The 27,544-nt window shown below is 40.4% G+C and overlaps 1 protein-coding gene across 2 annotated transcripts in view; it reads left to right on the top strand.

Annotated features, from left to right (window-relative positions):
- xpo6 (exportin 6) overlaps positions 1–27,544 on the top strand; it is a 140,600-nt gene that overhangs the window by 77,884 nt on the left and 35,172 nt on the right. For both annotated transcript variants that reach the window (XM_043711504.1, XM_043711505.1), the window contains 8 exons: positions 4,821–4,930; positions 11,823–11,931; positions 13,772–13,864; positions 14,716–14,785; positions 18,337–18,496; positions 21,240–21,332; positions 23,560–23,704; positions 26,353–26,499. In XM_043711504.1, coding sequence (XP_043567439.1) covers positions 4,821–4,930; positions 11,823–11,931; positions 13,772–13,864; positions 14,716–14,785; positions 18,337–18,496; positions 21,240–21,332; positions 23,560–23,704; positions 26,353–26,499 — 927 coding nt within the window. The remainder of the gene's footprint in view (positions 1–4,820; positions 4,931–11,822; positions 11,932–13,771; positions 13,865–14,715; positions 14,786–18,336; positions 18,497–21,239; positions 21,333–23,559; positions 23,705–26,352; positions 26,500–27,544) is intronic.

The following is a 27,544-nucleotide window of genomic DNA, read 5'->3' as shown; positions in this document are numbered from 1 at the left end:
CGAGGACTTGCATATAAAAACAGGGATGTATATCTGGGGCTTTATAAGGCTCTGGTCAGACCACCTTTAGGATATAATCAGCAATTTTGGGCCCAATTCTTCAGGAAGGATGTATTAGCCTGGAGTGAGTCCAGAGGAGGTTCGCAAGAATGATTCCAGGAATGCAAAGCTTAACATGAGGAATGTTTGGGGATTCTGGGTCTGTACTCTATGAAGTTTAGAAGGATGAAGGGGGATCTTATTGAAACATACAGAATACTGAAAGACCTGGATAAGGTGGATGTTGGGAAGATGTTTCCATTGGCAGGAGAGACTAGGACCCGAGGGCACAGCCTTGGAGTAAAGAGAAGACCTTTTAGAACAGAGGTAAAGAGAAACTTCAGCCTGAGGGTGATGAATCTGTGGAATTCATTGCCACAGAAGGCGGTGCAGGCCAGGTTATTGAGTACATTTAAAACAGGGATAGATAAGTTCTCAATGGTGAAGGAGATCAAAGGTTACAGGGGAAAAAGTGGGGAAATAGGTTTTTCAACCCCATTAGCCATTATTGAATGGTAGAGCAGACCTGATGGGCAGAATGGCCTAATTTCTGCTCCTGTGTCTTATGGTAACTGGATTTTCAAAAGGCCTTCAATAAGATGCTTCATAAAAGATTAGATCAGGGAATAAGTGATTTAAAAATTAGTTAATTGGCTTGAAGACAAAGCAGGGGGTAGAAGTAAGGATCCTTATTCAGAGTGGATATTAGTGCTCCACAAGGGACAATGATGGGTCTACTGTTCACAATTTTAATTAAAGATGAGAACTTTGGAATCGAGCACAATTTCTTAATTTACAGATCACATTAGATTGCTTCAGTTGGTCAAAACAGAGGAGAACTAATGTTCAATGAGAAACATTGTTCAATGTACAAATGATTGGCAAATTCAGTTCAAGGCAAATAAATGAGCTAGTGTATTTTGATAAGGAGAATAGCTTATTTTCTTGGCATCACTTATGACTACTTGGTGTCTTGTATGACTACAAAGATACAAATCATTTCCCCAGGCTAGCAAGGCCATAAGTAGGCTTTATTTCTAAACGGATTACATTGAAAAGTAGGAAAGTTGCGCTAATGTATATCTAAACTGAGTACAGCTTTAACTGCCACAATCATAAAAATAGAGACATTGCGGAGAATGCAAAGATGTACAAAGATGATTTCAGAAATATGTGGGCTTGTATATTGCAAAAAGATTAGTGGCTGGATCTGGGTTTTTTCCCCCTGTTGGGTAAAAAGTCCAAAGACGTAATGGAGGTATTTATGATTGTGAAAACCTTTGATAGTGCAAACAGAGAATGTTTGTTTTCCTCAGGAAAAACACAAGGGGTAATATTTCATCAATATAAAACTGTTGCCAAGATGTCCTACAGGGGAGTCAGAAGAAACTTCTTCATCTTTATTTATTTGGGGGTCAGTTAGATTAGTTGACTGGTTTGCAATGTAGAGTGCCAACAGCATGGGTTCTGTTCCTGCCCTGGCTGAGGTTACCATGAAGGGCTTTTCTGCAGGAGTGAGCCAGAGGGCAGCCTGGGAAGGTAAGAGTTTCTAATTGGTTTGACTGATGAGGATGAAGGGAAGTGATGTCACAGGAAAGCTGTGACTTTATTGGCTGATAAGGCATCTGCTAAATTTGAATGTTAAAATTTAGTCTGTTAAATTGAATCTTTGTTAAATTATTGGTTATAACTTACATTCAGATTGAGATAATCAGCAATATTGAAAAGTTAAATTTTAAAACATTTCAAAACTAGTTAAATGAAGTAAGGATGGAGGGTCTGGTGATAAGTTGTTCCTGCATAATATGGGAGCTGGTGGACCCCAATGTGGTTCCCAATGACTACATCTGTAGTAAATTCTGGTTGCTCGAGGGGGGTAGGTAGGGGGTTGCGGTTCTCTGGGAAATTAGAAACTCAAATTAAAGGAGTAGGTAAGAGTGCAGGTTAGTAATGTGGCAGATGGCTACCAGACAGGTTAGGGACAGAGCAGGTGAATGTCTCTGCAGCAAGGAATTATAAAAGACTAGGGAAATTCACCCTAGTGAACAAATTTAAATGTTTTGTATCTAAATTCAGGAAGCACTAGAAACAAAATTAATGACTCAATGGAGCAAATAGAAACAAAAGGGTACGATTTGGTATTGATTACTGAGACACTGTTACACGGAGGCTAGGTCTAGGAATTGAATATCTCGGGGTACTCAGCATTTTGGAAAGATAGACTGAAAGGAAAAAGAGGTGGTGTAGCTTTGCCGGTAAAGGAAGGGATCAGTGTTTGTAATGAGAAATTACATGAGCACAGGAGAACAAGATGTCGAATCAGTTTGGGTAGAAATAAGAAATAGCAAAGTGAGGAAGTACTTGGGGGAAGAGTAATCTTTCGGTCCCCAAACAGTAGTTCTACAGTGGGGCACAATATCAACCAAGAAATGTTGGAGGCTTGCAAAGAAGGTGCGGCAATAATCGTGGGTGATTTTAACCTTCTTGTCGATTGGAAGAATCAAATTGGCAAGGATAACCTGGAAGCAGATTTCTTTGGGAGAGGCGGAACTGGCTGTTTTCCCTGGAGCGTTGGAGGCTGAGGGATGACCTTATAGAGGTTTACAAAATTGACGGGCATGGATAGGGTAAATAGGCAAAGTCTTTTCCCAGGGGTCGGAGAGTCCAGAAATAGAGGGCATAGGTTTAGGGTGAGAGGGGAAAGATATAAAAGAAACCTACGGGGCAACTTTTTCACACAGCGGATGGTACGTATATAGAATGAGCTGCCAGAGGATGTGGTGCAGGCTGGTACAATTGCAACATTTAAGAGGCATTTGGATGGGTATATGAATGGGAAGGGTTTGGAGGGATATGGGCCGGATGTTGGCAAGTGGGACTAGATTGGGTTGGAATATCTGGTCAACATGGACGGGTTGGACCAAAGGATCTGTTTCCATGCTGTACATCTCTGACTCTATGACTCATTGAATGTATTAGAGATTGTTTCTTGGAGCAGTGTGTTGTGGAACTGACCAGGGAGTAGGCTACTGTATTGGCATTGTGTAATGAGGACAATTTAATTGATGACATCATAGTTAAGGAATCTGAAGGGAGTAGTGACCATAGTAGTGACCATAGTATGATGGAATTCAAAATTGAGTTTTTGGGGTGAGAAAGTGGAGTCCCACACTGATCTGGAATTAAACAAAGAAAATTACAAATCTTTCCTCATGCCTGAGTAGATTGAGCAGGAAGGCTAACAAGCAAGACAGTGGATGAGCAGTGGTAGTTGTTTAAGGAGCTACTTAATTTCTCATGTCTAAAATACTTCCCAGTGAGGAAAATAGATGGTAAGGTGGGATACAAAAACATTCATGGCTAAACAAGGAGGTCAAGGCCAATATAAAGTCAAAAACTAAAGTATACTATATTGCAAAGGCCAGTGGCAGGCTGGAAGATTGGGCAATTTTCAAACATTAACAAAGGGATACTAAAAAATTAAGAGCTAAGGTACGAAAGAAAACTGCACAAAGTATCAAAGAACAGCAAAAGTTTCTATAGGTTTATAAAAGGGAAGAGTTGCTAAGGTGAATGTTGGTCCCTTGGAAGATGAAACCAAAGAGTTAGTAGTGGGGAGTTCTGAAATGGCAGAGATGCTAAATCAATACTTTGCCCCAGTTTTCATGGTGGAGGACAGTAGTGCCATTCTTATTGGAACGGGCAACTCGGAGACAATAGAGTAGAACTTAAGAGCAATCAACATCAATAGGGAAAAGGTACTCTGCAAACAATTAGGATTGAGGGCAGACAAGTCCCTCGGGCCTGATGGCCTATGTTCTAGGGTGTTAAGGGAAGTGGCTGCGGAGATGGTGGATTCATTTGGTTATAATATTCCAAAACACTCAGGACACAGGAAAAGTTCTAGTGGGTTTGTCATACGAAAAGAGATTGAAGAGTTCAGGCCTTAACTCTCTGGAATTTAGAAACGTGAGGGGGGATCAAACTGAAGTAGGCAAGATGTTAAAAGCTATGGATAAAAATAGATGTGGAGTGGATGCTTCCTCTTGTGGGGCATTCTAGGGCGAGAGGTTATAGTCTTAGGTTAAGGGATAGCAAATTTAAAATAGTGAGCAGAAACTACTCCCAAAGGGTTGTGAATCTGTATACTTCACTACCCCAAAATGCAGTGGATGCTGGGGCGGAGAGTAAATTTGAGAAGTTAGACAGATTTTTAATTTATAATAGATTGAAGGGTTATGGGGTGAAAGCAGGAAAATAGGGGTGAGAGCCATAATTGAATGGCAGAGTGGACTTGATGGGCTGAATGACCTGAATGAGTGCTCCTATGTCTTATGAACTTCTTAAACTCACCCCTCACCTCCCAGTTAAGATAAAGTTTTCATTGTCTTACTAGACCACAGGGCTGTGCTCTCATTCGAGAGAAATGACTGGTGGTGGTTTAACATGAGTCACCATGTCTTGTTGAGCTAACCAACCACCATTCTGGACTTAACCATTTTTAGATTAAAAAATAAAGGTTGAGAATAGGGAGTTTGTTACCACATGCAATGGTCAAATAGTACAGCTAAATTTTAAAGTGAAGCTAGACAAACATTTGAGGGTGGAGGGAGTGGGATGTGAGGACAAGTGTGGTGGAGGAAAGTGGGGCATAACCATCCTGAATGGACTGTTGGAGCCAAATTTCCTGTATATGTATACGTCTAATGTTGATATAATTCTATATGTGCAACCAGTTTGTAAAAGCAGCAAACATAATTTCTGATGTTTTGTTGTTACAGCCCAGTCATGAGGGTTATTTCTCCTGCCTTGACATTTGGACAATATTTCTGGACTACCTAACAAGTAAAATCAAGAGTAGGCTGGCTGATCGGGATGAGGTACTAAACAGGTTAGCTGCTATATCTTAGTATTTGTAGTATAAAGATACCAAAAAACTCACTCATCTAATTAAAAGTCCTTAATGTTCCCAGTTTAGTGTCTTGAACTTTAATTGCCTCTGCCTGTCAAATTGATTTCTTTTGAGTTTCTCTTAAATTGTACAACTAATTTCTTTCCACAGACTTGCTACTTTCTGGCCTTGCTACACAGTTATTTGCATAAAACCTGTGACTTTGAAAATCTGAAGCTTCTGTTCAATGAGTTCAAAAGGGCAGGATTACTAACGATATTTATTGAGCTATAAAGTTGGCTAAATGTTTCAACCTGCTTGTGAAAGTCTGAAATCCAATATTTCTAACTAGTTTGATGTCAGCATGTTTTCTCAAATGTATCATAACTCAAAAGGAATGCTTGGTTGTTGACTTTTTAACAATGATGGCAAACTGGAATACTGCTGGCCATTCTCTTTCTATTAAATTCTGTGGTGATGCGCAGTCTTTATCTGTAAGATGCAGTAGATAAAGTAGAGTACTTATCTCTTCCAACTTTGAGTGATTTGAAGGCTGGTGGTTATTCAGGAAACCTCTCTCTGGCACGCACCAAGCAACCCCACCACTCTGTAGCCGACCACTTCAACACTCCCTCCCAGTCCGCCAAGGACATGCAAGTCCTGGGCTGCCTCCACTGCCAAATCCACGGCACCCAATGACTGGAGGAAGAACACCTCATCTTCCACATTGGGACCCTCCAAGCACGTGGCATCAGTGTTGACTTCACCAGATTCCTGTCTCCCCTCTCTCTCCACCTCACCCTAGGTCCAACCCTCTAAATCAACACCGACCTCTTGAACTGTCTATCTTCCTTCCCACCTACCTGCTCCACCCTTCCCTCTGACCGAATGCCATCACCCCTCATCTGCGTCTACCTATTGCCTTCCCAGCTGCCTCCCCACCCTCCTCTTTATCTCTCAGCACCTTGCCCCCACCCCCACCCCCATTTGGGCTTGTGCCCAAAATGTCACCTATCCTCCTCAGCTGCTGCCTGGCCTGCTGTGCTTTTCCAGTGCCACAATTTTTGATTCCTACTGTATGGTCTAACAATACCTGTTCCATAGTCCGTCTTGGAGATGGACAGTTTTTGTTCCCCAAGCTGCCCCAGTTCATCTGATAGTTATGGTGCCACTTCAACCTGAAATGATTCCTTTGTATAAAGAATAATTTTACAGATGTCTCAAACATAGTCTACTGCCTTTTTCATATCAGGAAGCAAATTTCTGTACAAGATCATTTCATGACTCTGCAAAGTGGGAACTGTTCTCACTTCACATTGAAACTGAAACTCGCATTGTTGGCTGTCTGAGATGCTTGTCGAAGTAAACTCCATGATGTGAAAGTTGAACATGGTACCTTGCTAACGTAGTGGAATTCTCATCTGTCCTAAAAGGTGACCCCTAATTTTGAAATACTGCCCACTAGTTCTGGATTAAACCACACGAAAATCCATTCTTCTCATATCCAAATTGTCAAGACCATTCAGGATCTTATACATTTCAAGCAAGTTGTCTGTTTGCTTCCAAATTATAGTGAAAATGCTGTAATGCTGTAGTTTCATTTTCGTGCAATCAGGTGTTTTAAGTTGAGTAATAACAGCACCATTTAAACTAATGGGGCCAGAATTGTGTTATAACCATTACTTAAAGTTTGCGCTTTAGAAATTGTCCCCAATTTGTCAATCGTGTTAGTGCATTTGTATTAACGAAATGCATATTATAGCTGAATGACCTGTGAGCCAGACTGTCCAATCTATCCTCAAGACTACCCACTCATTCAAGGTATCAATTAAGCATACCTCCTTTGAATCTTCTTCAATGTACACCACCTTTTAAATAAGGTGACCAAAACTGCACATAGCATTGGTGAGACCATATCTCAAAAACTATGCAAACCAAATCATAACATTCTTTATTTTACGTTCAATTCTTCCCATAATAAAAAATAGCATTCCATTTGTGCTCTCCATTGCATACTGGAACTGCTTAAGGTTTTGAGATTCATGCACAAGAACACCTAAATCCTAGGAAATTTCCATTTAAGTAATGCTCTGCTTTTTCATTGTTCCAAGTGAACAACTTCATATGTTCCTATATTGTATTCCATCTGCCAGATTTTTTGCCCATGCACTCAATATATCGTATAAAATCTCCATTTGTCTTCAATATGTTTTCCTACATTAACTTTCATCCGCAACTTTAACTGCCATGCCTTTGCTCCCTATATGCCTTATTGTATTGCTTTTTTTTTTAAATCAATTTCTTGGTCTTCCTTTGCCAATTATTACATTATCACAGTCAGGTGTACAATTATTTTTGACAACTCTAAGCTTTTGAACTGTACTATCTTTAACTTCTTTTGTTAGTCATGGTATTCTTGATTTTTTTGCCTAAAGGAATGTATTTTTAAACCAAACATTAATTGTTTAAATACTAGCAGTGTCTGTAACCATTGTCAAATCTTTGTGTATTTTTACAATCCACTGCAGCTGATGCGCCCCTCCTACCGTCACAGTTGTCCTCCTTTTGATTTAAGACTCTAGTTTCAGATTGAATAACATTTCTTCAAACCTAATAAAATGTTTTATATCATGCTTTGATATTAATGCCTGACATTCTTTAACAAAAAAAATTATTAACTAGCCCCCTCATTGTATAATGCTAAATCTAATATAGCCTGCCCGAGTTGATTCCTTGACGTATTGCTCAAAAACTATCTGAATACATTCCAGGAGTTCTTTCTCTGCAGCATTGCTCATTAAATTTTCCAAATTTATACATAAATTGAAGTCACCCATGATTACTGCATTCCCTTTATTAGACACACCTCAGATTTTCCTAATTTTGTTTTTTGTTTACTGTGATCTACATTACTAATACCGCATGATGGCCTATAAAATTGCATCTACTATTATGTGCTGCTCTTGCTGTTGCATAGCTTTACCAGCTCAGATTTTACATTATCCTGATCCTGTCACTTATATTGAGCACTGACCTCCTTTCCTTTTTACCAGTCCTCAAATATCATTCAGTTCCAAGTTTGATCACCCTGCAGCCAAAGCTCCATAATGGAACGTAACCAGTAGCACTATCAATTCAAATAGCTCCTATCTTGTTGTGGTTAACTAGATAATTAGAAAATATCAGTTTTGGTATGGAGTTTTGACATTTTTATTTTCATGACATACATCTCTCATTGTGAAACCAGGTGCCATACGTTTCCGGTGGGAATGAAACAGCTGAACCCAGAAATCTAAACGCTGCCAAATATACTGAGTCATTTGTTTAATAAAATCTCTATTTATTGCTGTCTTTTCAAGAGAGAAAATTGCCGGAGGGGCTGTTTTTATGGAATATCGGTCAAGCTTCCGTTATTCAATAAGATCACAGCTGATTCGCCTCAGGCCTGAACTCCTGATCATCATCTCATTTCATAGCCCTCAATTTCCTAATAATTCAAAAATCTGTCCATTTTAACTTTAAATAGCTTCAATAAATCAGCCTCCACATCTCTCTGGGTACAGCATTCTAGACGTTTGCTAACATTGGAGGTATAATTCCTTTGCATCTCCGTTTTAATTGAATGTCCCTCTATTCTGTAACTATGCCCCCTAGTTTGAGATTTCCTCCTATAAAAGACATTTTTCAACATCTACCCTATCAAGCTCTCTCAGAATCCTCAATGTTTCAAACGATCACCTCCCAGTCTTCTAAACTTGAATGAATAAAGGCCTTTATCTGTTCTCTTGTTCTTGATAAGTCGACCCCTTTATTTTTGGAAACGGTCTGCTGTATCTCAAACTGCCTGTAATGCCAGTAACCCTTCTTTAAATATGGGGACCAAAACTCTGCACAATACTCCAGGTTCAGCTTCGCCAACATGTGTACAATTGTCATAAGACTTTAAACTCCAAACCCCTAGCAAACAAGGCCAGAATTCTATTCACTGCTTTAAGTAGCTGCAACTGTATGCTAATGTTTTGTTTTATCCGTGGCCAAAAACACCCACATCCCTCGGTGCTGCATTCATTTTAGAGTCGCCCTCCATTTGACTTATTGTATACCTTTTGTATAAAGTGAGACTTGCGCTTTCCTACATAGTCATAGAGATGTACAGCATGGAAACAGGCCCTTTGGTCTGACCAGATATCCCAACCCAATCTAGTCCCGTCTGGCAGCACCCAACCCATATCCCTACAAGCCCTTCCTATTCATATACCCATCCAAATGCCTTTTAAATGTTGCAATTGTACTAGCCTCCACCACTTTCTCTGGCAGCTCATTCCATACATGTACCACCCTCTGCATGAAAAAGTTGCCCCTTAGGTGTCTCTTATCTTTCCGCTCTCACCCTGAACCTATGCCCTCTATTTCTGAACTCCCCGTTATTGGAATATTGTGTGCAATTCTGATCTCCCTCCTATTGGAAGGATATTGTGAAACTTGAAAGGGTTCAGAAAAGATTTACAAGGATGTTGCCAGGGTGGAGAATTTGAGCTATAGGGAGAGATTGAATCATTTTCCTGGAGAATGGGAGGCTGGAGGGTGACCTTATAGACCTTTATAAAATCTTGCGGGGCTTGGATAGGGTAAATATATAATGTATTTTCCCTGGGTTGGGAGAGTCCAGAACTAGAGAGCATAGGTTTAGGATGAGCGAGGAAAGATTTTAAAAATGGCCTAAAGGGCAACTTTTTCACGAAAAGGTGTGTGTGTGTGTGTGTGTGTGTGTGTGTGTGTGTGTGTGTGTAATGGACTGCCAGAGGAGGCGGTGGAGGCTAGTACAATTGCAACATTTAAGAGGCATCTGGATGGGAACATGAATAGGAAGGGTTTAGAGGGATATGGGGCTAGATTAATTGAGGATATCTGGTCAGCATGGATGAGTTGGACTGAAGGGTCTGTTTCCATGCTGCAAATCTCTGACTCACTGACTAAATTCCATCTATCAAGAACTCCCCCCTCCCCATCCCATTCCAATCTTTCAACCTTCCTATAATCCCAATACAGATTCCTTGTCCTTATCACAATCTGCCTTCCCATTTATTTCTGTATCAGATTTTCTACAATGCTGTCTGCCCTCCACTCCAGTCATTAATATAAATACAGGTCATTAGGTTATACGCATGCTTTGTTAATGCAAATTTGCTATAACGCGATTAATAAATTGGGGACACTGTTTCTAAACTGTTTTTAAAGTGTGATGTCTGGAATGCGATTATATCGCCAACACCTTACGTGCTGTTTCTAAAGCACGAGTTTTCAATTGCACAGGGTTGCACAAGAACATCGTGTTATTGAAGAACTGACTGTAGTCGATAATTGGCAATGTAGGTTTGAGTTTTGTGGCACTCTATTAGTTAAGACATAATCCCCATTGCCATGAGCTTCTCACCTGTTGTGGCACCTTTTATTGAATGTATTCTAGAAATCCAAATATGTTACTTCTGCCATTTTTGCCCCATATCAGCTCTTCATTATATCCTCAAAGAACTCCAGTAAACTTGCAGAACATGATTTCCCTTCACAGAACTATGTAGGCTCTGTTTGATTGCATTAGTTTTCTCTAAAGGCCTTGCTGTTTCTTCCAAAATAATACAATCTAGTATTTTTCCCAGTGAAAGGTGGAAGACTGGCTTATAATTTCCTGCTTTCTATCTCTCTTCCCCCTTGAAGAGATACAGGGATAAGAAATACATTTACAATTTTCTAATGTGCTAGAATCTTCCTGGAACCCAGTGAATTCTGCAATATTTTGACCAATGTTTCCACTATCCTTTAAACACTCCTGGATAGCGGTTGTTGGGTCCTGGTGATTTGTTGACTTTTAGTTGTCAAACACTTAATCCCTTGTAATAAAGACTTAAAGGAAATTCCTCCCATTAGCACCTTGTTTAGCTCATAGCTTTTGAATGTGTATAGAGTCCTCTGTCTTGAAAAGCAATAAAAATTACTGGTTTTAAGTGATGTGCCACTTCCCGGTTTCTCTTTATTAATTCCCCAGTTGCATCCTCCTAGAGTTCCAAATTCACTTTAGTTACTCTTTGTGTATCTGTAGAGACACTTTTTATATATATATTTTGCTATTTTACATGAATGATCAGTTTTCTCCCACTTCATTAGCTTTTTGGACATCTGGTTCATTTCTTAGAAGTCCTAATTCACTGGCCTAAATACTAGTTGTCACTGCTTTGTATGCCTTCTCATGGTGTTTCTTTTTGACCAGAATAAATCTTGTTGTCTTAAGAAATATCTGCTTGATTGTCTGCCTCTGCTCATCCACTAACTTTTGTCTATTTTCCCTGCCTGCTTTAGACCAATCTTCCTTCGTATATCTGTAATTACACTTATTTAAGTTGAAAACACTGGTTAAGACCTGAACCTCTTCCTCTCTTCTTTCCAGCCTGTGTGATACATAAAACAAAATTTGTAATATGAGCTGATGTGATGCAACCAAGATGTAACATCCAGACATTATTGTATGATCCAGATCATAGATGATTTAATTCAGCTTCTGTACCTCATTTGATACTTTCTCCTGTCATTTTGTATGAACAATGTTGCTCCTCTTATTTGGGAGGAAGGAAGCCTGAATGGGTAAATCCAGGATTCTCATGGACTATTGAAGTCCATGAAAAAGATACAAATATGAGGTTCAGGGCTTGTGCTGAGAGAGGCATTCTTATAGTGAGACTGTTCCCATACTGGTATAACTAGAACAGGTTCTACTGAAGCAGGAGGGAGAATTAGTGAAAACTTGCTTGATTTTGTACTTAATGAGAGCATTCTGCTTTTCTGCCCCAAGTCATTCTGTGCTGAGATTTATTGCCCCTAACTGCTTTGCTTTCCCCAGGTACAAGGGTGCACTCGTTCTACTGCTGACAGAAGTTTTGCGTCGGATACAATTCCGTTTTAATCAGGCCCAGCTGGAAGAACTTGATGATGAGACACTGGATGATGATGTAAGTGAGCTGAGGATGTTGGTGAGGATTAGGCCTGAATTATTGAGGGTATGTGGCACACTATATTTGACAAGTTATTCTATTGTTGAGCAACCCAGAAAGAAGCAAAACGTGACCTGGTAAGCATCCAAATATATAACATTCTTGATGCCAAAAGGTATTTTTATTGCTGCAAAGTAAGTTGGCAGAGGTGAGCCTTCGGTCACTTTCACTTTACCTTTTAAATTGTAATCACTTAACTAAACTTCATCTTGGTTAAAAAAAATTTAAAGCATGAGTTAACGTTCTGGCATCCAGTCTAAGATTGTCAGAATGTTTGGAGCAATAGTTGATTTAGGTTTTTCTGCTTGCTTCAATAGACTCTTCCTATCGCCCACCTATGCTATGGTAGTTGCAGAATTTTTTTTTGAAGAGCGGAATATTTACAGCACTCCCTGTAAGGAGCTGAACTGTCCATTAGTTCAGCAGTATTTATTAATTCAAAAGTATCATTGCAACCAGTGGGTATTACACCTATTTCGTTTCCCTGTAAATACTGCTCTGCACTGTATAGTTTAGATTCCAATAGGGGATGTATTGTGAATGAAGAATCCCTTGCTTTTGTACTTAACCCCATCTCTGCAATTAATTTAATATTTGTAGTTGAGCACTTGGCCAGGCTATCCTATTCTTCGTATGTTTTGTTTTTGCACTGGAGTCCAACAGTTTGCTTAAAGTTGATTTTTAACAGGGCATTCATGGTACAGTGGTAGTGTACCATCTCTGGGCCAGAATGTACAGTTCTACTTGTTCTGGAGATGTCATAAGGTGTCTGAAGAAGTTGATTAAAAAGTAATTACTTGACCTGCCTTTTTCCCTTGTTTAATTTTTTTTTCTTCCACAGAAGATAAGTTGTAGATGTATTTTTTTTTGTTTCCTTTCTTGTGTCTCCTATAAAACACGCACACTATAAATTTACACACAATGTCAGCCGTTCAAGTTATACTGGTATTTGTGGGCTTAACATCCTGTTGGCTTTCAATAAACTTCAAAATAATGACACCAGAATTTATTTCCTTTCAATTTTAAAAAAATACCCTTTAAATCCAGAGATGGTTATAGATGCTTACTGGATTCTGATGTCTTTTAACCACTCGTTTTAAGGTAGGGATTTTTGGCTGTAGTCTTGTGTTGAGGCCTATTGGATTGGACTGTTCTTAGCTCAATATGGAGGAGCTGCAAAAAGTGTTAATGTAAAATATTTGTGATGCCTATTAAAGGCAAGATGTCCAAACCTTGAAGGCTAGCATTGCAGAACCGGAATCGCATAGCACATCATTCAACCCATTTGAGACCATAGCATTATCCAGCACTTGTCTTGTGTGATTTTTTTTTGAGCCCATTGAAAGCACAGTTTTACATAAATGAGGTAGTGAGTTCCTTTGTTTCAAAAGAGCTGCCTGAAAGTTGCTTATTGCAACACTTCCCCCTTATCATTGTTATTTATTGAGTGTAAGGAACTTCAGTTGAATAAAGAAATAAATTTGCATTTTTGTGACCTTGGGCCCAAAATGCCTTACAGCCAAACAACTATATGAGAAGTAAAAACAAACAGCTCTGAAGAAGGGTCACTGAACATGAAACCTTATTCTGCTTTCTGTCTATAGATGCTGCCAGACCTTAGTTTTTCCAGCAATTTGTTTTTATTTCAGAATTCCAGCATCTGCAGTTATTTATTTTATTTAAGTATCTATGAAGTATAATCAAGTAAAATAGGAGCCATGGCACAGCATTACACAGCAGTTTCACTCACTTTTATGCTTGAGAAGTTTGCAACGTCTTTGCTTCTCTTTGCCTGCAGCAACAGACTGAATGGCAGCGTCATCTACGTCAGAGCTTGGAGGTAGTGGCCAAAGTGATGGAGCTCCTTCCTTCTCATGCATTTTCTACAATCGTAAGTAACTGTTACTAAGTCGCATTAATGTGGAATCTGTATGATGCATTATGCTGGACTGCATTCGGTGTAGAATGTCATGAGAAATGTAGTACTTGCTGTTTCTGCACTATTGTCAGTATCCAATGCTCCCAAGTCACAAACACAGCATAGTTTAGATCTGCCTCAACAAACCAATGATTTTCAAGTTTCTATTTTGATAGAGCATCCTGTATAGAAACCCAGTTTGTAATATTCCATACCAGTGGTTCTTTTGAACTGAGAATTTGACTGCTCAATGATGAATCGAATAGAATAGAATCCCTACAGTGTGGAAACAAGCCCGTTGGCCCAACAAGTCCACACCAACCCTCCTAAGAGCAATCCATCCCTTCCACCCCACCCTTGCCCTACACATCCCTGAACACTACGATTTAGCATGGCCAATTCACCTAACCTTGCACACCTTTGGACTGTGTGGGGAAACCAGAGCACCCGAAGGAAACCCACACAGACACTGGGAGAATGTGCAAACTCCACATAGTCACCTGAGACTAGAATCAAACCCGGGTCCCTGGAGCTGTGAGAGCAGCAGTCTAACCACTGAGCCATCGTCCTGATTTGAATTGAGACTGTCCTGGGCTTCACTCAACCTAGGCTATGTAATAAGTGTTTGGTGTATTCTGACAGTTCTTGGGAGCCTTCTGTTTCAGTGTGGGCTAGAATGAAGTTTCAGAGCTTCGGGGCCATTGTCTATGTATTGCAACCAATCTCTGCAAAAATGCAAAGAACTTCCCATACTTAGAGTAAATGCTTGGTGTGGTTGATCATCCTTTTAAGAACTACTTTAATCTTCTGTTTTCTGTTCCTAGTTTCCCATCTTGCAGGATAACCTTGAAGTGTACTTGGGACTACAACAATTTGTCGTAACTTCAGGACAAGGTAAGGGTTATGTTCCTGTTAACAGCTGACAATGTGTAACATTGTTCTATATTATGTGCTATGATGTGAATGGATGTTGTGGATATATTGAAGTATTTGGCTTTAGAATAGAATTTGGTAGTAGCTGACTTGCTTTAAATTGAGCTAAATCTGCTAAATTAGTGCATGTTGCAAACTCAAAAGGTTAAATGTGAACATGTTCTAAGACAGATATCTAATCACCCGAGTTATTGGTGATGACAGTATGTCACAATGTAACTCTGGTGAGGCAGGCTACTCCATTGTTATAAAAAGCAGCGGTTTTTCTGCCTTTTTGCTTCTGAGGCACCTTCCTATGCTGCATATTTTTTAAAAATCCACCACCTGTAACACGTTTGCTTTTAAAATAAAGGTTGAGTAATTGTTTTTATTATTTTTATTCTGATTCTTGTTCTGTTTTTTGTTGAGCAACATTTCTCCATTCTTATGTCAACTTTCAACCTTAAGGTCATAGATTCCCTCAGAATGAAAACATCTTTTTGAGTCTTGGGGTTACTGATCTCATTGGCAGTAGTGTTTTATAATTGCTACAGGACTTTTACACTTGGTTTCATCATTCCTAAGCAAACTCCCCTTCACCTTTTTAACTGGAGCATGAGGGACCATAAGAGACAGAGGAGCAGACATCAGCCCATAGAGTCTGCTCCATCCTTCAATCATGGCTGGTAGGTTTCTCAAACTCATTCTCCCATTTTCTCCCTGTAACCCTTGATCCCCTTGGTACTCAAGAACCAATCTATCTCTGTCTTAAATATACTCAATGACCAGGCCTCCACAGCCTTCTGCGGCAATTAATTCCATAGATTCACCACTCTGGCTGAAGATGTTTCCCCTTATCTCTGTTCTGAAAGGTCTTCCCTTTACTCTAAGGCTGTGCCCTCCGATCCTAGTCTCTCCTACCAATGGAAATGCCTTTCCAACTTCAACTCTATCCAGGCCATTCACTATTCTGTGTATTTCAATTGGATTCCCACCCCCTCATCCTACTAAACTCCATCAAATATTGACTGAGTCCTCAAACATTCCTCACGTTATGCTTTTCATTCCTGGGACTATTCTTTCTAATCTCCTCTGATCATGCTGCAGGGCCAGCACATCCTTCCTGAGATGTGGGTCTCCAGAACTGCACATAAAGCTCTGTCAGACCACATTTGGAGTATTAAAGCCTTAAGTATATCCCTGCTTTTATATTCTAATCCTCTCAAAATAAATGCCATCATTGCATTTGCCTTCCTAACTACTGACTCAACCTGCAAGTTTACCATGAGAGAATCTGGACCAGAACTTCCAAGTCTCTGCACTTGAGACTTCTGAATTTTCTCCCCATTTAGAAAATAGTCCATGCCCCTCTTCCTATTAAAGTGCATGACCTCACACTTTCCCATGTTGTACTCTGTCTGCCACTTCTTTGCCCACTCTCTTAGCCTGTCTAAATCCTTCTTCAGCCTTCCCACTTCATCAATACTACTTGTCCCTCTACCTATCTTTGTGTCATCTGCAAAGAAAGGAGGGACAAGTCTGCACGTCACTGGGGTTTGGTTGTACGATAGTTTCCATCCAGTTGAACTTATTGAAGCATTGACATCTATAATTGCATTAATGGCCTTTTAATTGTCCCTATTTACTCAATCTAGATCCTTCATTTTATACGCCATATTCTTGAGGTGTTAAGATTTATACACAAATCTGATATTATTTATTTGAGACTTTAACCAATAAAGCAGCAGGACGCATTTTAGTGCAGTGACTCAAGAAACTTTATTTGTTATAAATAATACCTATTAAAGCAGGGCAGCGACTTTACAGTCCTCTACCTCTGCCTTAAAAAATATTTAATGATACTGCATCTGTTGCCTTTTAAGGAAGGGAATTATAAAGGCACTTATTCCTTTTGAGGGGAAGAGTGTTTCTTCTTCTGTCATAAATGAGTGAACCCTTTTAAAATATTTATCCCTAGTTCAAGATTCTTCCACAAAATGAAGCATCCTTTCCATATAGGAGGGGTTTGGAGGGATATGAGCCGGGTGCTGGCAGGTGGGACTAGATTGGGTTGGGATATCTGGTCGGTATTCAAGAGTTAAGAGCCAGCAATGACTTAATTGAAATACAAGATCCTGTGGGACTTAGAGTCATAGAGATGTACAGCATTGAAACAACCTGTCCATGCCGACCAGATATCCCAACCCAATCTAGTCACACCTGCCAGCACCTGGCCCATATCCCTCCAAACCCTTCCTATTCATATGCCCATCCAGATGCCTTTTAAATGTTGCAACTGTACTACTCTTCCTCTGGCAGCCCATTCCACACACTCACCACCCTCTGCATGAAAATGTTGCCCCGTAGGTCTCTTTTATATCTTTTTTCCCCCTCTCACCCTAAACCCATGTCCTCTAGTTCTGGGCTCCCTCATTCCAGGGAAAAGACCTTGCCTATTTACCCTATCGATGTCCCTCATGATTTTTATAAACCTTTATAAGGTCACCCCTCAGCCTCTGCTCCAGGGAAAACAGCCCTAACCTATTAAACCTCTCCCTTTAGCTTAAATCCTCCAACCCTGGCCACATCCTTGTAAATCTTTTCTGAACCCTTTCAAGTTTGACAACATCCTTGCGGTAGGAAGGAGACCAGAATTTCACGTAATATTCCAAAAGAGGCCTAATCAATGTCCTGTACAGCCGCAACATGACCTCCCAACTCCTGTACTCTATACTCTGACCAATAAAGGAAAGCATACCAAACACAGTCTTAACTACCGTATCCACCTGCGACTTTACTTTCAAGGAACTATGACCTGGCACTCCAAGGTCTCTTTGCTTTTGCAGACCACTGCAGGTAATCACCTTTCAATCTCTCAAACTGTAACTACTACCCATTGCTTCCTGCAATTGAACTAATTTTGGATCCAGTTTTCCACTTTACCTTGGATCCCAAGTACTTTCCTTTCCTCTTTAATCGGCATGTGCCGTGAAATCTGGACAAGGGGTTTTCTAAAATCTGTGTAGACCCATCCAATGCACTGCAGTTCAACAACGCCAACTGTCACCAAGTTCCTTCAGGGCACAGTTTAGCGAAAGTTGCAGCTCGTGGAATTGAAGGCAAATTATTGATCTGGTTAGGAAATTGGTTGAGCAGCGAGAAACGGTTAGTAAGTATCTAATTGGCAGGATGTGACTAGTGGTCTTCTGCAAACGTCTGAGGTAGGCCCCCAACTATTGACAATATTTTTAACCACCTTTTGTAGTAGAAAAGTACATAACAAAGAAGGGTGATTTTATAAATAGTATAGATAGCTTTAATATAGCAAAGATTAAATAATTGGCGAGTCTAACTAATTGCATTGGCAAAGGCAGGCTGTGTGAAATTGGGTTGCAGATCAGCCTTGCTATCACTGAATGGCAGAGCAGATTTGCAGCGTTAAACTGCCTTCCTAGTTTGTACTACTATAAATGTTTACAATGTGACAATTACACTTTGGGTGTTATTACATGCTGATGAATTGTGATCCTCAGTTCACAGATTGAACATTACAGCAGAGAATGACTGTCGACGTTTGCATTGTTCCTTACGTGACCTCAGCTCGTTGCTTCAGACTAGTGGTCGCCTAGCTGAGTATTTTATTGGGGATGTGTTTGCAGCAAGGTTTAATGATGCACTCAGAGTTGTGGAGAGGTAAAGCCCTATCTTTTTTAACTCGTTTAATTTTTTAATCTAACTCACCCACTAATTTGGTGACAATGTAGCTGATCTTTATTTTGATAGGAGAGGGGTTATCCTTCTTCACCTTCAGTAACTAAATATGCTATGCACAGTGAGTGTATCTCCTGCTGAACTGTGCGAATTCAGTTCGTTGTCAGATATTTGTTTACTTTTATGCAAGAAATCTGTGTTCTTTGTTTTATTCTGTTCTGCACCTACTGACCACTTTAATAACAACTGTCTTTGTGTTCGGTTTGCATCTCCCTTCAAAAGTTTTTTTTATTCTGCCGCATCATGGTAGCTATATTTATTTTAATGTAGCTTATATTGAGGCTGGTTCAATTTTTGTAACTTGTCTTTGATTTTTAGATTAGATTCCCTACAGTATGGAAGCAGGCCATTTGGCCCAACAAGAGTCTGCGGGATTGTTGGTTACAATCCCATGCCAATTTGTAGTTCATTTTTGCTGTTGAATTATGTGAAGTTTATTCTTTGCATATAGCTTACTATAGATAAAAGTACAGTATACGTAAATGTCTATGAATGTGCCTAGAGCTATCCCCGTACTGAGGTGGGTCAAGGCATTGGGGTAGATTATTAACCCATACCAACAGGAAGATCCTGAAATGATCATCAGTCAGGGCCCTACTTTTGTTTTCAGCCCCGATCAGGTGAGGAGGGAAAGTATGCCACGTGTCTTTCTTTCTGCTGATGTCTGCATATGTTTGTGGTTGTCCAGAGAAGACAGTGTGGTTTCCACTGGGTTGTGAAGAACGTACAGTAGGTTCAGGGACTACTTTTCTCCACGGCCTCCCAAATTTTTTTTCTTTCAGGAGTGCTTTGCTCTGTCGTTCTATCTGACATTTCCACACTATCTCAGGGGGAAGGTCATTTGGTCCCTTGAGCCTATTCTGCTGTTGAGATATTAATTCTTAATTCCTTGCAACCTCTTTCAATGCATGACCACTTTTATTTTATCTAGCAAAAAATCTACCAGTCTACTAATTTAAAATCATTATTTGAACTGGTGTCGTTTTATAGGGAAGAATTTCATTTCTACAGCCCTTTCTGTAAAGAATTGTTCCCTAACTTCAGATTACTTGCGCATTTTAATAATCACTGACTCTTCTGGATTTCTTCTAGCAGAACAATTAAGTGTTTACTCTATTTATTCCTTTCAAAATCCTAAAAGCCAAGTTCAAATCTCCTTAAATTTGAATGTTCCAGGGAATACAAACCTAGACTGTATTTAAGAACTGTTAGAAAGGATTCTGTGGGATAGGATTTATGACCATCTGGAAGAGCATGGCTTGATTAAATGCAGTCAGCATGGCTTTGTGAGGGGCAGGTCATGCCTCACAAATCTTATTGAGTTCTTTGAGGATGTTACTAGACAAGTTGATGAGGGTTGAGCGGTGGATGTGGTGTATATGGATTTCAGCAAGGCATTTGATAAGGTTCCCTATGGTAGGCCCGTTCAGAAGGTCAGGAGGAATGGGATACAGGGAAATTTAGCTGTCTGAAACAGAATTGGCTGGTCGACAGAAGACAGCGAGTGACCGTGGAAGAAAATATTCTGCCTGGAAGTCAGTGGTGAGTGGTGTTCCACAGGGCTCTGTTCTTGGGCCTCTACTCTTTGTAATCTTTATTAATGACTTGGATGAGGAGATTGAAGGATGGGTTAGCAAATTTGCAGACGACACAGGTTGGAGGTGTCGTTGACAGTATAGAGGACTGTTGTAGGCTGCAGCATGACATTGACAGGATGCAGAGATGGGCTGAGAGGTGGCAGATGGAGTTCAACCTGGATAAATGCAAAGTGATGTATTTTGGAAGGTGGAACTTGAAAGTTGAGTACAGGATTAAAGACCGGATTCTTGGCAATGTGGAGGAACAGCGGGATCTTGGTGTGCAGGTACATCCCTTAAAGTTGCCACCCAAGTGGACAGGGTTGTTAAGAAAGCATATGGTGTTTTGGCTTTCATTAACAGGGGGATTGAGTTTAAGAGCCATGACATGTTGTTGCAGCTCTATAAAACTTTGGTTAGAACGCACTTGGAATACTGTGTCCAGTTCTGGTCGCCCTATTATAGGAAAGATGTGGATGCTTTGGAGAGGGTTCAGAGGTGGTTTACCAGGATGCTGCCTGTAATGGAGGGCTTATCTTACGAAGAGAGGTTGACTGAGCTCAGACTTTTTTCATTGGAGAAAAGAAGGAAGAGAGGGGACCTAATTGAGGTGTACAAGATAATGAGGCGTAGATAGAGTTGATAGCCAGAGATTTTTTTCCCCAGGGCAAAAATTGTTAACACGAAGGGTCATAGTTTTAAGCTGTTTGGCGGAAAGTATAGAGGGGATGTCAGAGGCGGGTTCTTTACACAGAGTTAAGAGAGCATGGAATGCATTGCCAGCAGCAGTTGTGGAAGCAAGGTCATTGGGGATATTTAAGAGACTGCTGGACATGCATATGGTCACAGAAATTTGAGGGTTCGTACATTAGGTTTACCTTACATGAGGATCAATGGTTGGCACAACATGGTGGGCTGAAGGGCCTATTCTGTGCTGTACTGTTCTATGTTCTAACTTATCTTGGGAATAGCTCAAACATTTGCACGTGTACCTCATCCAATTTGGTATCATTCTTGAAAGAGTTGTGCACATGTTTTTCTGGTCACGGTCCTGCTGATTTGTTTTTTGATATGTTGCTCTGCCCTAGACTTGTTGAGGTGACGTTGTATGGATCCCAGATAAAGCTGTATGATATGGAAACAGCTGTGCCATCTGTGCTGAAGCCAGATCTGATTGATGTGTAAGTAATCCTATGTACCAAATCTGAGATGTCAATTTATGTTGAAAACTGGGTGAAATGTGGCCTGTTTGTTCAGCCCTGATGCATCAACAATAAGAAGGAAATAAGCTGTCAAAGCTCTATCACCGTTATTCCTACGCTTGTTGCTGGGAGTGTGCCTGATTTGGCTTTCACAGACCATTATTGTCATGTCATGTAGGGAATCTGATTGCTAACTGATGTGCAGAAAGATCCCATAAACAGTATGATGGTGACCAGTGGGTGGTTTTGGGTGATTCTAGCTGAGAAATATTGACAGGTATCCTTAGATCGGCCACACTTTTCTTCAAAATAGAGCCACATGCTCTTTTATCTTCATCTGAGAGAGCCATAGTTCAATATCTTATACAAAAGACACAATCTTCACAGGCTTGTAATGGGGCTGTCAGTCTGAAGTTTGTGTACAATTCTCAATTGGATCAAACTCACTACCTTGTGACTTGGGGGAGGGGGGTGAAGCACTCTATCTGCTGACCCATTGTGAACAAGTTCTAAAGGACACTCAACAGGCTTGTCAAGACCAGAGCTGAATGACCTTGTGTCAAAATTGACAGGTCATCAACCTGAAACATCATAACTTTCAGGGCCAAACCAACACCACTGGTGTTGCCTGGCCTGTTAAATATTTGTAGATTTTTGTTTTTAATTTCACATTTCCAGTATATCAGTACTTTGCTTTTGTATGGATGTGTTGGGACTACCAAGGACTCCTACCAATTCTTTTTCAGTCTGTAGCATAAATTTGAAGCAAGTTACTCCTTGCAGGAAAACTAGAGAGCCCCTTTCTCAAGCTATGCTTACAGTATAAAAGCAAATTACTGCGAATGCTGGAATCTGAAACCAAAACAGTGTGCTTCAAAACCAGGTGCTTACTGTATCTGGTTTTGAAGCACACGGTTTGTTTGGACGATATCTAAGCTGGTGAAGGACAAGCCAGGGAACTATAGACCAGTGAGTCTGACGTTGGTGGTGGGCAAGTTGTTGGAGAGAATCCTGAGAGACGGGCTGTACATGTATTTGGAAAAGCAAGGACCGGTTACAACAGGATCTTGATGGGCCAATGGGCTGAGAAGTGGCAGTGGGCGTTTAATTCAGATAAGTATGAGGTGCTTCATTTTATACACTTAATGAAAAGGTCCTAGGAAGTGTTGCTGAACAAAGAGACCTTGGAGTGCAGGTTCATAGTCCTTGAAAGTGGAATCGCAGGTAGGTAGGATAGTGAAGGAGGTGTTTGGTATGCTTTCCTTGGTCAGAGTATTAAGTACAGAAGTTGGGAGGTCATGTTGCGGCTGTACAGGACATTGGTTAGGCCACTGTTGGAATATTGCATGCAATTCTGGTCGTCTTCCTATCAGAAATATGTTGTGAAACTTGAAATGGTTCAAAAAAGATTTACAAGGATGTTGCCTATGGTTGGAGGATTTGAGCTATGGGGAGAGACTGAACAGGCTGGGGCTGTTTTCCCTGGAGCGTTGGAGGCTGAGGGGTAACCTTATAGAGGTTTACAAAATTGAGGGGCATGGATAGGGTAAATACCCAAGGTCTTTCCCCTGGGGTGGGGGGAGTCCAGAAATAGAGGGCATAGGTTTAGGGTGAGGGGAGAAAGATATGAGAGACCTCAGGGGCAACATTTTAATGCAGATTATGGAATGGGCTGCTAGAAGTCGTCATGGAGACTGGTACAATGGCAACATTTAAGAGGCATTTGGATGGGTATATGAATAAAAAGGGTTTGGAGGGATATGGGCCGGGTGCTGGCAAGTGGGACTGGATTGGGTTGGGATGTCTGGTCGGCATGGACAGGTTGGACCGAAGGGTCTGTTTCCGTGCTGTACATCTGACTCTGTGAATTAGTGGGTAACATTGGCTGATCTGAGAAACAGTAGTGCAAATTTAAACCTGGATAATTCAGTTCCATTGGTTAGCCTTACCATAATGACTCTGAACTGGTGATGTATCTCTGGCTTAGGCAGATTTCAGTCGGAGAGTCTCTGTCCGAATGTTTATAATGGAGAAGGGGAGGCCTTTTGGCTTATGTTATTTTCTCAGACTGTCTAAAGGAGCTGGCCTTCAGGTTTGGGATTGTTGGATTTGTTTGCATAATGAGTTTGAAAACCTGATCCCTGTCCAATTTCCATACACTTATTTTATTGTTTTGTGTTGACATCTGTTCAATCTTGTCTTTCAGTCATGCTCAGTCTCTGGCAGCATTGCAGGCTTATTCTCACTGGCTTGCTCAGTTTTACAGTGAAGTTCAACGGCAAAATCCTGAGCAGTTTGTCTCTCTCATTTCCACTGCCATGGAAGCTACAGCTCCCCTCATTAGCTCAAAGGTATGTTGACATCATCTTCTCTGGGAGGTTAAGTAATAGTTCAGAGACATTCCACTTGCTTTCATGGTTAAAGTTCTTACTCCGTTTGGATGCATGCTGCGAATTCCTGGGGCTTCTGTATGTTGTATGGAAGATCAGATCTTGAAACAACTAGCTGATATTCCAAGTCTTATTTGAACCTCAGGCTGGTCTGTAGCAAGTAATGATCTTGTATGGTGTTGAGTCACATGATAAATGGTTATTCTTATTAAACTTATGATATACCCTTATCATTCACTCATACAAAGTCAATGACTCACAATATGCAATGGCTGGACTTTTGGAGGTGGAGCGAATATAGTCAGTGGGGGGAACAAAAAGCTCTGCATCACCAGTCCAGACCACAAAACTAGAATGAGCTGTTCACAATGCTTTTTTCCTAGCCACGTTGACACACTGTTGCAAAATATGGCCAGTCTTCACTGTTAGCTTGATCTTAGGTCTTCCCTTTCCTTTTGTTTTAGAATTCTTTCCTACAGTGTCTGTCATTTTCTTGGTCTTTTGTTTGAGTGGGAGAGTGTAATTGGCAAAGACAGACAGATGTTGCAGCTGACTCCTATACATTTCCCATTTACATTTCACTCATGATCTTTGTTAAGCTGCAGGCAGACCAGTCAAAAAGCTGTTAGTATCCGGACCTCAGCTAAAATCTCAACAGTTGGTGCCAATTTGCCTGGATTCTCATGCTAAAAAATTAACATTGGTTCATATACATTTCTTGATTTCACGTTCTTTTTACTCCCACACCCTGCAAAGTTGCAAGCAAGCTGTATACATTTTCCCTCTTGGTTTTCAAGTACTGTCTGTTATTTCCATTTCACTCCACAGTTCAAAGTAACATGTCCCTTGCAGTACAGTACATTGCTTTCTTCGTTTCTTAGCTGCATACTTTCAGTAATGGGGACACATTTGATTTCTGCCCAGGAGTGTGGGTGTGAAGTGATTGTTGGTATGTATGATCCATGCGTCAAGTTATTGCAGGTCAGTATTTATAATGGCATTTAGTGCATATGTACCTAGTTTTACTACAAAGGCATAAGCCCTCCCAATTGCCTGACTTTGTACCAGTAAACTACTTGATTCAAACCTGGTATCTTTCCATAAGTGCATCATATTCGTCTTGTGAAGTTGTAATGCACGATGTATGATTTAGGACTTTAATATCGCTTTAAGTTTTGATCTTCAATTTGATGAGTGGCAAATGAATTCCCTGTATGAAGGGGTTTAATGAATTACTTGTAAGTACAGGTGCATATCCTTTATCTGAAATGCTCGGGACCAGCTGGTTTTTGGAATTCAGAACTTTTCGAATTTCAGAGTAAGTGGCAGTTTGGTGAAATTTTTTAAAATCTTTCCAAATAACAGACTTGCTGAGTAAAACGGGCCCTGAAACAAAATTGAGGCTTGCCAGTGCTGGGCCACTGCCCCATATGTCGCATCTGAATGACCGGCGTTGAGTGGGTGTGGACTTGGGTTAACAGTTTGCACGACAAACAAACTTGTTAATGAGAAAAAAAACCTTTTGGACATTGGAGCTTTTCGGATAGAGTTGTCTACTTGTATCTTTTATGGTGATGTCATTTGAAAAGCAGCCTGTGTTTTTGAGCCTAATTATTTTTGTTCACATTGGAAGAACCCTATGAGCAGAGATGAACAGTTGTGCATTTACGTTCGAGTTTGGAAGTTGGCGACACTTTTCTCTTGATTAGAGGAAACACCCATAGCTTGGAAAATAGCTTTTTGTTTTCAGTTTTGGCGGCTCTGCAGGGCTTTTACCTGAAGCTGGATGCATTAAGCAATTGCATTTGAGAAAGGGAGAAGATAGTTTAGTTCTAAAACAAAATTACACCCATGAAAGGAGTTTAGCTTGAGTTCCAGGCCAGAAGTCTCTGGTTAAAATTCAGGAGGGGCTATGTGAAACTATAAAAAAGTCAATGCTCCATTTTGAGAAATCAAGGAAGAGGCGGTCAGATTTTTGCAATCAGGAATCAAGGCTACTGTGCCAGTCCCTCTGGTGGAGAAGGAATTTCTCTCTGGTGTTGTGACATGTTGGGATTAGTGAGATTGTGCTTTGGAATCTTATGTACAGTGGTCTGTACTCGCGGGTGTACAAGACCTACCGTGGAAGCCCAAAACTGTGGATAGGAGTGAACTATTCATTTAAATGGGAAATTTACCTTCCCAGCAGCCCCCTGGTTCTGGAACGTTCCCTGTAGTATGTTCAGACCGCAGTAAGCTATGGGTAACTGAAACCACAAAAAACAATTCTGCGGATATGGCAGTTGGCCTGTATATAATTTGGTTTATTCTATTTTTATCACATTTTTTGCGTAATTAACTCCCGCTTTATGGTTAAAAGCAGATCTGCAACACTTGGTTTTTAGTGAGGTGTTCTCACACTAAAACAAAAAAAACACTTTCAGTCAGATTTAAGAATCTGACTTGGCTAGTAATGAAGTCAGTTAGTATCCATATCAATTCGTTACTTTGTATTTTTGTCCTACACAGTTCAGCATCTTCTATAAATTCTAACCTTGAGGTTGACATGTTAAAACTTGTGGGGTGATTGATTTGCAGCCTGTGTGTCATTAACAGAATTCTCCTTGCAGGTGCCAGAGAAATTGTTGCTCTCAGCATGCCATTTGTTGCTGTCACTAGCCACCACAGTGCGCCCTGTTTTTCTGGTTAGAATCCAAGCTGTACAGAAAATCTTTGACAGGATTTCAGATGGTTCTGCTCGACAGCTTCCTCAGGAGGTAAATTAAGAGTACATCAAACAGATCAAAATGAATTTCCAGATTGTAACACCTTAAAAGCACTCAAAATAGGCCATTGAAATACGTTATCTATGAGAAATGTTCACAGCTGGGAGCACAACGATGTTTAGTGAAACCAGCAGAATAAACTTTTGCCTTGCTGAACATGTGATTCAGAAGTTCTCTCCTTAATAATTTGGTCTCTCCACTGCTAAGATAGTGTTTGCTATTTCAGATCTTGTATAACCTGACTGAACTGCTTAGAGCTAAATTCCAGAGCTCTAAAGAAAACTCTAAACCACCCATTCCATTTATTTGGCTATGCTATAAATTATGGCCATCTAATGCAGTTAATATGACAGTTATATGTGGATAAGAATCTTGAATGAGCATTTTAATGTGCTTTGGAGGCTTTTAAGGCTGTTGATATGCCTCAGCTCTGCCAGTCTGATACCTGACTAGTCTACTTCCACGTGCACAACTATTGTGCATCTAAAATCAGTTTGAATTTCTGAATTCCTTACACACCAAATCTTTATTGATAGGACTGTTAAACCTTTATTTAATGCTGGTGTTGGACTGAAAACCAAATATTGTTGATCCCACATGAGAATAATGTATTATGAAGAGCTTTAGTATTCTGGGGAGATTTGCTACCTTTAGGTCTTAAAGTACTAGCCAGGTGATTGAGCAGCATTATGGTTAAATAATGTTGATGCATTTACCCCTGAGCAGTACAGTTAAGGGAGTAATAAATCAATATTGGGTAATGCTTGACACTGATCAGTGTGAGCAGTAGATACCTGGTTAGAACATAGAATATAGAAGAATACAGCGCAGTACAGGCCCTTTGGCCCTCGATGTTGCGCCGATCCAAGCCCACCTAACCTATACTAACCCACTATCCTCCATATACCTATCCAATGCCCGCTTAAATGCCCATAAAGAGGGAGAGTCCACCACTGCTGCTGGCAGGGCATTCCATGAACTTACGACTCGCTGAGTGAAGAACCTACCCCTAACTTCAGTCCAATATCTACCCCCC

Source organism: Chiloscyllium plagiosum, chromosome 21, assembly GCF_004010195.1.
Source record: "Chiloscyllium plagiosum isolate BGI_BamShark_2017 chromosome 21, ASM401019v2, whole genome shotgun sequence".
Taxonomy (NCBI): domain Eukaryota; kingdom Metazoa; phylum Chordata; class Chondrichthyes; order Orectolobiformes; family Hemiscylliidae; genus Chiloscyllium; species Chiloscyllium plagiosum.
This window is presented reverse-complemented; position numbering and strand designations above follow the sequence as displayed.